General features: G+C 37.6%; 1 protein-coding gene across 4 annotated transcripts in view; it reads left to right on the top strand.

The window, feature by feature from the left end:
* DMGDH (dimethylglycine dehydrogenase) overlaps positions 1 to 11,644 on the top strand; it is an 86,792-nt gene that overhangs the window by 47,881 nt on the left and 27,267 nt on the right. The window contains exons 1-5 of one of the 4 annotated variants that reach the window (XM_021531115.4): positions 168 to 349; positions 2,055 to 2,220; positions 7,021 to 7,119; positions 8,355 to 8,519; positions 8,952 to 9,156. In XM_021531115.4, the coding sequence (XP_021386790.4) occupies positions 273 to 349; positions 2,055 to 2,220; positions 7,021 to 7,119; positions 8,355 to 8,519; positions 8,952 to 9,156 (712 nt within the window). In that variant the 5' untranslated portion in view covers positions 168 to 272. The other 3 variants (XM_085566368.1, XM_085566370.1, XM_085566369.1) reach the window with 3 other exon arrangements.

The following is an 11,644-nucleotide window of genomic DNA, read 5'->3' as shown; positions in this document are numbered from 1 at the left end:
GGTGGGCTCTCCGGCCGCACCTTTATAGCCCCGGGAGGAGGCGGGAGCTGTGGGCAGCGGTGCGGGCGGTCCCCCCGCCCGGCCCGGCCCCTGACCCCGCGGGCGCTCCGGCTGGGCCGGGGCAGCCCCGCTCCCCCGCGGCTGCCCCCTGCTCCAAGGGGCGGTCCGGAGCCCTGCTCCGGGAGGGCCGGGCTCGGCGGGCCAGGGACGGGACGGGACGCGGCGGACAGCGGCGCGGAACTGGCGCTCCGCATCCTTGCTGCGTGTGCGGGATGAGCGCGGTGCTGCGGGGAGCCCTGCGGCGGCTGCGGCCCCCGCGCCGGCCCGGGGCCCTCGGCGCCCAGGGGCGGTGAGTGCGGGCCGGGCCGGGCGGGGGGCGCGGGCAGCGGGGCCGGAGGCGCGGCCCCCGTGCCGCTGCTGTCCGGGATGCGCAGGGAGGAGCCGGTGACCGGAGCCAGCTCCGGCCGCCGGGCTGCGGCGCTCCGCCGGCTGGGGCACCTGTGGCCGGGAGGTGCCTCCCTGCGCCTGGCATCGCTGCGCCGCAGCCGGAGCCTGCCCGCGCTGCGTCGCTGACCCGGCGCAGCGAGGTCCCTTCTGTTGTCTTCTGGGCCATGCCGATGAGCAAATAATGACTGGTTTTAACTGGCACGATCTGGGTGACCTGTTTAGTTCACTGGGAAGGTGAACCCCGGATTCTTGCCAGGCTCCTGGGCAAAGGTTTGAAAAAAGCTGAAAGGCACATGAGGAGATTTCAAATCCACAGCATAAAAGAATAAGAAAAGAATTTATGCTTGACCTTGATTACTGTGTGCCTCAAAATTCATTAGAGAAGCTGGTGTAAGTGTTGCACATCTGGCTGTTAAACAGCTTACTGTTAACTTAAAAAATTAATGTATAATCAGAAAAAAGAACCCGTGCATGTGTGTGGTGCACCAAATACAGAACACTTGTGATGTCCTGTGCTCCCACTTATTTTACTTTTCATTTGCTGCCACTTATTGTATAAGCATGTTCCACCTGCAATTGCATTTAAAATGTTATAAGATCGCCATTGATAAGACATAAAACTAGTAGCCTGTTGTAAGTACTGTTGTTTTATGGTAGTCTGCACTGCTACTGTAATAACATGCGCTACCTTGTCTCACATCCAAAAAAATTACTTTTTAAAAATTTGTGATACATTTCCACATGTAGCTTGCTGCTTGGCTGTCTGTGGATGAAGCAGAAGAGGATCACTTGACTTGCAGGAGAATGGGGCTGCTTATGGCAGGAGTTATGGTTTATGATGAACTCAAGTAGTTGTGAAAATACAGTGTGGAGCAGAAGGTGTGGGCCCTTGACAAAAGCCTGTTTCTATAATGTTTTGTCTTAAGCAAAGTAGGAGATGCCAACTCTGGGAATGGCTCAGTATTTAGAGCATGTACAAATAACATCAGAGTCATTAATTCAATCTCTACATGGGCCATTAACTTAGAAGTTGGACTTGATGATCATTATGGGTACCTTCCAAATCAGCGAATATGTGAACGTGGCAAAATAGAACATGAAAGTAAGTTTCAAGTATAAAGCTTTTTTTGTTCATGAACATATACACAGATGTGGTCTGCTGACACTGGTTTTAGAAATTTATTAAGGGGTCTTACTAAGCAAATATTTTTAAAGCCTATTTGATAGCATACTACAGTACTTTGGAGAAGTCAGGTTTTGACATTATCATGTTATACATCAGCTTCTTTTTGAGAAACAGGTTCTATATATAAGGGTATATTGGATAAATAATAGTTAATGTAAGTGGCAGCAGACTTGTTGTTTTTTCGTTCTGTTTTTGTTTGTTTGTTTGTGTTTGTTTGTTTTTAAATATTACTGTTTACCTATATGACTCTCAAACAACATTTACTTTAAAAGTGGATATGAATGAACAGATTAGATCTTAAGCTATGTGTGTAAACTCCCAAGTAGAGACCCTTGTGTATTATGGTTGAAGTTGTAACCAAAAGAAGTGGGGAAAAGTGTAATTGCCTTTTTCTAACTGCAATTTTTTTCTTTATTTTTAGTAGAGAAGCCTCATCTCCTTCCTTAGGGAAAGATAGAGCAGATACAGTGATCATTGGAGGTGGTTGTGTTGGTGTGAGTCTAGCCTATCACTTGGCTAAAGCTGGCTTGAAGGATGTTGTTCTGCTAGAAAAATCTGAGCTCACTGCAGGATCTACCTGGCATGCAGTAAGAAATATTTTGTTCATCTCTCAAATTAACAGTAGTTTGTGTATATAATGGTGGTGGAAGTTTCATTACCTTTTAATTCCCTCTCTTTCTTTCATGCCATTGCTGACATTACACAAAATCCTGGAGGAGTAAAGGTAACAAATGTACTCTTTGAGATTTTTAAGCATATTTGTCTGCATTCTAAAGACAAGAGCTAAAAAGATATACATGTAATAATGTCAGGGTAGGAACACCTCCTTTATTAATCTTAATCACATGGTCATACTGGTTCACAATGTGTATTTATGTAATTACATATTTTCTGAATCTATATCTGGAGTAGGTAATGTAGCAAAATTAAACAAAACTTGCCACAATAATACAGTAATGGATGCTTTTTCAATTTTTTTCCAACTATTCTTAGCTGAAATTGGGAGATTGTTATCTCTATGTGTAACAACAAAAAAGAGTAGCAACCCAATATTTTGATGTCTCTACATCTACTCTGTTAATACAAGAAATTATTGCATTTATGCAATAATTTACATTTCAGAGGACAAATTAATTAATTATATTTAATTTGTATTCTCATACTTCTCCAAGAGGAGGAAGTCTGAAGTCTGCAATGCTTCATCTTAGTGCAGATGTTTTGTGTTTTTTGGGGTTTTTGAAAGAACAATATTAAAAAATGAAATAAAAAAAAATATTATTTCCTGCACTGTATAAGTAGTATATTTCATTTTACTTGCTATTCAATAAACAAAGCAAAAGAAAACACGCTGTATGTAGTAAGAAGAAACAACATTGAGTAATTGTACAATACAACAGTTTGTCAAACAGAGCAACACCATGTAAAGTGTCAGATCATGCATCTTGTGTATTCAATCGTAACTACAAAATACTCACAGACCCAATGCATATACAAAACAATATGATTGTAAAAAACAACAAAAATCCCCTAGTTCAATAAGGAACCAGAATCATGAATGGTGTTATTACCGAATGTTTCCTTTGTTCTTGTTACACTCACTCACCCTAACTTACTGCTCATTGCAGTATTAAAGCAACCCTTCCTCCAGTACTTTTGCCCACACTTCTTAGTGAGAGCAACGTTGGAGCCCTGAGTGAGGGTCTGTTTCAAAGGAGCTGGAGCTGGAGCTCGGCAGAGAAAATGCCTGCACTACCAAAATTGAGAGAGATGCCTCATGGCACCTCTTAGAAGGAATTTGATGCAGTTTACACAGCAAGACACCTACTTATGGGCCATGTTAAAATAGATAACTATATGGTATGTCTTCATTGTCTCTTTTTATTGAACTCGGTATTAGAGGACATTGAAGATGAAAATGTTGGTGATGCCTGTTTCAGATGAGTAGAAAGATCAAAACTATGACAGTGAACTCCTTGTTAAACCAGTTATTGTGTATTTATCAGTGTTTTCCTCACAGTGATACAATACTAAAAACAGATTACAATTACGTGAAATGGCACATAGCACATTGCCTGCAGCCACAAACGTTGAAAGTCTGGTTCAAATGTTGCTGCACTATACATTTCGCCTCTTTCACTGTTCAGGAAATCCTGCCAGATCTCAGGATCATGTTTCAGATAGCTATTATTCCTGCTGGTGTTGCTGCCAAAACTTTCTTTCACTTCTCAAGTCTGAGATAACTTTGGCTGACTTTCATGTGTGCTATTAAGACAGCACAACAAACATGCACATTTTTATATTACCAGTTATGAAAAGGTGTAACCAAGTGAGTTATTACATGTTGTATTATACATTTGCTTGCAACATAACATTGATTTTGCTGTTGACAGTAAAGCACAGCACCAGTCAAATAATAACTTACTACAATTTGCTCACACTTGCAAGAAGAGAGTTTAGTATATAACAGCGTTAATAATATTTTCTGCCAGAAAACTAATTTAATAATTACATTAGAATAAAATCTGAAACTGATTGAAATAGAACAAAACTGATACATTAACTTTTCAACATTTAAAAATTTCAACTATAAAAATGATTTAAAGTATTTGTTTCAAATCTCGTAGCAAAGTGGCAATTCTTTAAATAATTTTTCCAGATCATGTTTATGTATAATAACAAAATCTCTTAGAAAAATTGAGTAAATCCTAGAGAAAAATCTCCTTCAACTACAAGAATGTAGTTCATTCTGAAATTCAGGATAACATTGGGAAGATGCATTGGGAAGCCAGCTCAGTATATTGGTAATAGAGCAGGAAAAAGCTGCAAATCAGGCAATTTAGAAAACATACCTGAGCATGTGAAGGGAATGTTAGGAAAGCTAAACCTCAACTATATATAAGATTTGTAAGAAAATTGAGTGACAACAAGAACTGCTTTGACTGCTGCATTAATAGTAAAAGGCTGAAAAATAGTAAAAGGCTGGAAAAAAATTGAAAATAAGTGCACGAGGTGAGTAATTCAGTCATAGTATACACAAATAATGTCTCAGTTCCTTTTTGCCTCAGTTTTCTCTGACAGGGTTTCTCAGGCCTCCAGTTTAAAGGAGAAGAGTAACTACTAGCAGTGGATAAGGACCAAACCAGGGTTTACTGGAGTAATTTGGCACATCCTCATACGTTGGAGTAGACAGGCTGCATCCAATAATGCTGCTGATTCACCACAAGGCTGCAGATGTGTAACCTTTGAAATACTATTGAAATTGGTGGACGTGCCAGAGATTTGGCAAAGGGCATATGTATGATATTTTCTAAAAAGCTAAAGGGCTGAGCAGAGGAACTAAAGGTCACTTAGCCCTAGTTCAGTTCTTCAGAAAACATCAAGTGAGTCTCAGGTTCATAAAGAAGGAAAAAAAAGTGATTTGCAACATTTAAAATAACATTGCAAATAACAATAACAATCAAAATAAATTTGCAAAGAATAAATAATGTCAGATCAAATCTGATTGCTGTCTATTATGGAATATTATGAATTCTTAGACATAGGGAAATCAGTGGATGTCGCTTGCCTAAATTTTAGCAAGATTTTAGATACGCTCTCCCACACTCTTCATGTATTCAACTTTAGAAGATTATATGGTCTGTATGGCTGGACAACTAGAAAGTTAAAAGGTTCTTTGGATGGCTGGGCTTAGAAGGTGAATTGGTCATATTCTATCCAAACCCTGGAAATAACTGGAATGTCACAGGAGTCTGTCCTGGGACCCATCCTGTTTGATATCTTTATCAGTAATTTGGAGTAGGGGATGAAGTACATACTCATCCACTTTTGAAGTTTACACCAAACAGTGAGAAATAGTGCACTGAAGGGCAGGGCAACCATGCTGAGGGACCTAGGCAGTTTGCAAGGATGAAAGGACAGTTTTATGGAATTTAACAAGGCCAAATGCAAAGTTTCATATGTAGCTAGAAAAGCAGAGCAGCTTCTGTCTTTGAACATTCTCAAACAATCTGGAAAAAATCTTGATAAATGTGGTGTGATCTTATAGCTGACCCTGCTTTGAATATGAAATGTAAGAGAAATCTCCTAAGGACCCATTCAATCTTTTTGTTTCATTAAAAGTATTTTATGATTTTATCTTAATTTTTACAAAGTGAAATTGGGTTATAGTTGTCTGCCAGCTGCACTCTTGAAATCAGAAACATTTATTTTCTCAATCCAAAAAGTATCCAGTGCATTTAAACTTCTTCACTTGAAAGTGTAAGAGATTGAAGTATTTATTTAATCCCTGAAATTAAATGCTCTTGAATGTATATGGGTTTGTAGCTAACTTGCAAATGATTTGTGACCCATTTAGTCCAAAATGACTACACTAATAGTGACCACTAAAATGGAATTTCCTGACATCTGGAAGATTTATTACTACATTTGGAAGAATAAAAGAAGGCCAGAAAATGTTTACATAAATAAAAGAATACAGTAAAAACAAAATGCAAAAACAAAATTTGCAGGTAGAAGTAAATTAATTACTCTTAGGCATTGTACAAGGCTAAGGAAATTTAAATATTTCAATGCCTATTTGATTTCTTCATTCTGTGCACACTGAAAAAATGCCCTTAGAATATATTTTTAAGAAACAAACAAGTTTCAGCTAAAAACTCTGCAGTCAAACAGCCCTGGGGCTTACTCGGTAATTAATATAATGTGTTCACAATGTGAATGCAGATGTTTCAAATGAGATATAAATCACATTTAGTCAAATATCTAATTTTCAGCTGTGTCCTGTGTGATGATAATGGTTCAATATGATAATAAGAAATGAACAAGGAATGTTTTTTCCAGAGTATTAATTTAGCCCAGGGACTTCCTGAAATCAACACATCTGCTTTGTGCTTGATGGCGCCCTTACTAGATGAATCTCCCTCCGACAGGTTTCTGTGATCTCTTCTTAAATTCAGATTGTTAAGGTAATGAACATTGCCAAAAATACTTAGAGTCAAAGTTATGAATAGAATATAGCTAGAACTGAAAAATATTATACTGACAAATGATTAATTTTACATTCTTTTCCACTGGATTATCTGGGCATTTCAGTAATCTGGTGCACTATGATATTGTATATAAATTGAGATATCAGATAGGAGAGAACAACTGCAACAGTATCATAGTTTGGCAGACTTGATGAGAAAAGACAGATGGGAAAACACCTGTGCAGAAAACAGAAATGGCTTAAGTACAGAAAATACTTTAGTTTTATTTTTGTAGCAGTTGGCTGTATCCATGTGTTATTTTTCTTTATAATATCTTGGCAGTTCCTTTTTAAATGACAGTTGGAAGGAAAGCAAAAACACTGCATTTCTAATCTATGTTGTTCCTATTTCTTATTTGAGGCTGGTTTAACTACTTATTTTCATCCTGGAATAAACCTGAAGAAAATCCATGCCTACAGCATCAGACTCTATGAAAAGCTGGAAGAAGAGACAGGACAGGTAACCCCCTTAACCTTTGAAGTGTTAATTCAAAGAAATACCAATTGTAGCAATAGCCTTATAAAAAATGTAGTTGATAATGATGTGAATAGGAGTATATGCCTTTTTATTAAAATACATTCTTCTTCATGCTGAGTCACTACATTTTGCAGATGGTTTCCTCTACAGCTGAGGAAAATGGTGCTCATAAAACATCTCAAGACACAGCAGAGAATCTGCAACTTTTAACTTGATAAAGGAGCTAAAATAGTATAAGGAATCTGGAATTAACAGATTGATTATGATATACATTCCTGCCTTAAATATGTCTGGTTAAAAATTCATATGATATGATGCTGTCTGTACTTGAGAAGATTGCTGCAATTCTTTGTGTCCCTTTCCGTGTTTGTATTTAGCGACTTAAGGAATGCATATGTGGAAAACACAGGAGTCATCTTTTTCATTTGGCATCTCTCAGGCTTATAGATTTCATTTACTAAACTTGTGCTTGTTTTGGACAGCAGCAGAATTGAATGAACCTCACTTTATTAGTCTACAAATTTAATATATTTTTAATATCTGTCATATATATGACAGATATTTTTCATATTTGTCATAAAATGCTTTTTTTCTTCTTTCTGCTACACAACTAGATAAACTGCCACATCAGATTATCATTGTGAGTTCCAGTGAAAGACTTATTCAGCCTTATCATTGTCTTGTGAGATAACATAGACAAGATAAAGAAAAGTAAGCATTCAGGGTCCAGCTCTGTAAGGATGTTTAATTTATTAAAAAGACAAAACCAGCAAGTGTTTTTTCATTGTGTTTATAAAGGTGCTTAGTTAAATACATTCAATAGGAAATCATGCAGATGACAGCTTTTAAAACAAAGTATATAATATATACTTATTTTTGAGATGTATCTGATTCTATTTTTGAAAGTGTGAGTCCATATATCAAGTATTTAGTTGTTAGTAAAAATGAATGTATCATGGCATCCAATAAACACTTCTTCCAACTGTTTTGAAGATAGTAGCATTAACTTAGGAAGTTAATTTGATAACTTATTGAAAAATTACTTTTTCTAGGTGTCTATATTCAAGGCCTCTTCCTTCAAGGGCCCATAGCTTACTTGCATTTTTCTTAATGATGTTAGCGAAAAAATTCCTGTAGACTCCCCTTAGCACAGAAAAATACATATATGGCAATCGGTAAAGGTTCCTTCAGTAATTTGCTGTTTCTCTTTGATTTAGGCTGTGGGGTTTCATCAGCCTGGCAGTATCAGAATTGCTTCAACTCCTACTAGGGTGGATGAATTCAAATACCAAATGACTCGTGCTGGTTGGCACCCAACAGAGCAATATTTAATCACGCCTGAGAAAGTGCAAGAGCTATTTCCCTTATTGAACATGGATAAGGTAAAGAAGTCAGTTTTATGAAATATAGCTTACATTGAAATTAAATATTGGTCTATCAGAAATATGCATGTACAGTCTTCTTTCTTTATACAAAATGTGCAACAGATTCTTATTTTTCAATGGAAAAAAGATGTATCATAGCCTAAAATCAGAATTTGTGAATTTTATGCATGTTTTTAGAGTACATACTATTAATTACTGTGTCTATAATACTGTAATATTAAAGCATTGCAACCTTTGATTGCATTGGAGATCTGAGGAATTTGATTGTCATAAGCCTTTGTTAGGTTGGATAAAATTATTGTATATTTTGAAAATTTGTTTTGACTTAAAGTTTACTATATTCAAGTAAGAAAGTAGTTTTTTTAAAAAAACTATCTAATTTTGATAAATTGTACTTACTTTCATTTGGGGGATTTTACCTCTGTTTAGGTTTTAGCTGGCCTGTATAACCCTGGAGATGGTCATATTGATCCTTATTCTCTAACTATGGCCTTGGCTGCAGGAGCCAGAAAATATGGTGCTCAATTAAATTATCCTGTGCAAGTAACTAATCTGAATGTCCGATCAGATGGGACATGGGAAGTTGAAACTCCACTTGGAATAATCCAAGCAAAGAGAATTGTGAATGCTGCAGGTAGGATTTAATATAAGCATTTGTGTGTAGCTAACACGAAGTACCTTATTTCTTCACAGTATGGTGAAAATTTAGCTCTTATATTAGTTGTCCTTGAATAGGCATTAAAAATATTTGCCCTGATTTGTCATCAGCAGTAAGTAATCAGACTGCCCTGTTAGATTTAGTAGCAAAAGAGACCTTTACTGGTCTACAATAAGTTGTGTGGGAGAGAGTTGAGGTCTAGAGTCACAGAATCATAAAATACTCTGAGTTGGGAAAGATCCACAAGGATCATGGAGTCCAGCTCCTGGCCCTGCAGAGCAACATCCCTCAGAGTCACACCGCGTTCCTGAGAGCATTGTTCAAACACTTCTTGAACTGTGACAGGCTGATGCTGTGACGACTTCCCTGGGGAGCCTGTTCCAGTGCCCAATAGGTGAACTGTCCATGTCTCTAAAACCTGACAAAACATACCTAGGAAGGCAGATGGAATGTGCATATGAAATAGAAATCTCTTCGCTGTTTCTTCAAAGAGACTGAGCTTGCCTGTTTCACCATTATGTGTCTCTAAGACTTAACTCTATCCACATATCCTTGAAAAGGAAGATTTTTTTGTTGTCCTTTGAGTCACATTTTAAACATGTGCTTGGCTTAACAGTGCATTTTTTGTATGTCATAAAAATTGCCTAACTCAAGAGAGCTTGTATTTGCATAAACTAATGTTATTCTTCATTGTGTTAAAGAGGCCAAACTGATGTTTCTGCTTCAAAGAACTTTGGGCAAGTGTCCTTTGAATTTGTGTTTATTTTCCTAAGCAAGTTAATAAGTCTAAAAACCTGTATTCAATCTAAATTTATTCACTTTTTATTACGCTGCTTTATATAAGTGTAGAAAAATATATTATTGAATATATTGGTGAAAGGTCTTATGTGAAGCATGCTTTCTGCTTCCTAGTGGAAGATTTTCTGTTTTCAATTGTTTCAAAACATGTTGAATATTTACCATATAGATTAAAGTTTTGCTCACTCTGCCTCAAACTGGACCATATCTGCATTTTTAGGGCATTAGTCCTGCATACCTCCCATTGCAGTGAATCATCAGACTTCAGTCAGAGGCTGTGATATACTATACTTTTACGCAGATGGGACAAGTGAACTGAGAGCAAGAATACACCTGTATAATTCCTTTCTGTATATTTGCAGAGGAACAGAAAAAAATTAAAAGCACCTATTTCTAGTGCAAGGCAGATAAAATTAAGATGTTAAATGAGACAGGGACTCTTCTTGTTGGTGGGTAAAATACCATAGGTCACAATTGGAATTATGAAGGACTTGGACTGGAAGGGGAATAAGTTGGGAGAACAAAATGCCTTTGAAAGATTTCTGGAAGTGTTTAGAAGCACTAGCAGCAAGTAGAATAGTTACATGATGCAGGACTTACTGAATAAGGAAGTTCAAACTGGGAGGGGATGGCAGCGGTAGGGATGACACCAGAGATAGTGGGAAGGTATCTGATTTGTTTCATTAAGGAAGCTGAAGCTAGGAGCTTTTCAGATGAAATGATTAGCAAGGATTCTCGAGGAATAGTTGTATGTGAAACTGAGTGGAAAACAGACCTGTTTAAGCATGAAAGACTGGTGTAATATGTAATAGAAAGGAAAGGGTAGATGGGAGTGGATTGGAAGGAAGAGAAGATTGGATTGGGACAGAACTTGGCAAACGAGGGAGACTGACTAGCACATGGTGACAAAATAGCTGAAGAAGGATGTAAGGACTGGAGTAAAACTAGAAATTGAGAAAGCAGAAAAAAAAAAAAGAGAGAAATTTAGAGAGAGTGGGATCAAACAGCTGGACTCTTAGGGAATGTGCTTTAGAGGTCTTTCTTTCAGAGTCTGGGATATAGACAACCCTGCCTTGGGTTAAATCATTCCAGGCTTTTGGTAAAGACCTACTGGAAAACCCATTGAAAAGTGTACTTTCATATATATATTTACATACACAGGTGATCACCTGCTATTGCTATCTGCCTTGCTAAAATAAAAAAACTCTGATGAGGCTCTAAACTTACTCATGAGAGCCATGTAATTAATTTTAGAGAGAAAGAGGACTAGAAGAGTTTAGTATGCTTTGTAGAAGGCAATCAACCACACAACCAGGGAAACCAAATTAAAAAAGCTTATGTAAATCACAAAGTCAAGCACTTGGAAAATGAGAGGTGTCAATATTGGATTGCCTTTGGACTGACAGTTCATATCTTTCAGGCATGAACTATGGAACAGCATTCAGTTACAAAATCACAAACTCTCTTACAAATAGGATCCTTATGTCATTTGTTACACAGTCTGGATGTATTGGTTTGGAAGAGATCTAAGATTATGAAAGGGAAAGGCAGCTCTCTTGGCAATCAGACTTATTTAAACACCAAACTTCCAGCCACTCATTATTCCCACCTATTCGCTCTGTGATGTATGGATGAAGTATCACAGATGTAGTAATTTTCTTACATT

Source organism: Lonchura striata, chromosome Z (assembly GCF_050655825.1).
Source record: "Lonchura striata isolate lonStrDom1 chromosome Z, ASM5065582v1, whole genome shotgun sequence".
Taxonomy (NCBI): domain Eukaryota; kingdom Metazoa; phylum Chordata; class Aves; order Passeriformes; family Estrildidae; genus Lonchura; species Lonchura striata.
The sequence above is the reverse complement of the archived record's forward strand: the minus strand, read 5'-3'. Positions and strand labels throughout refer to the sequence as shown.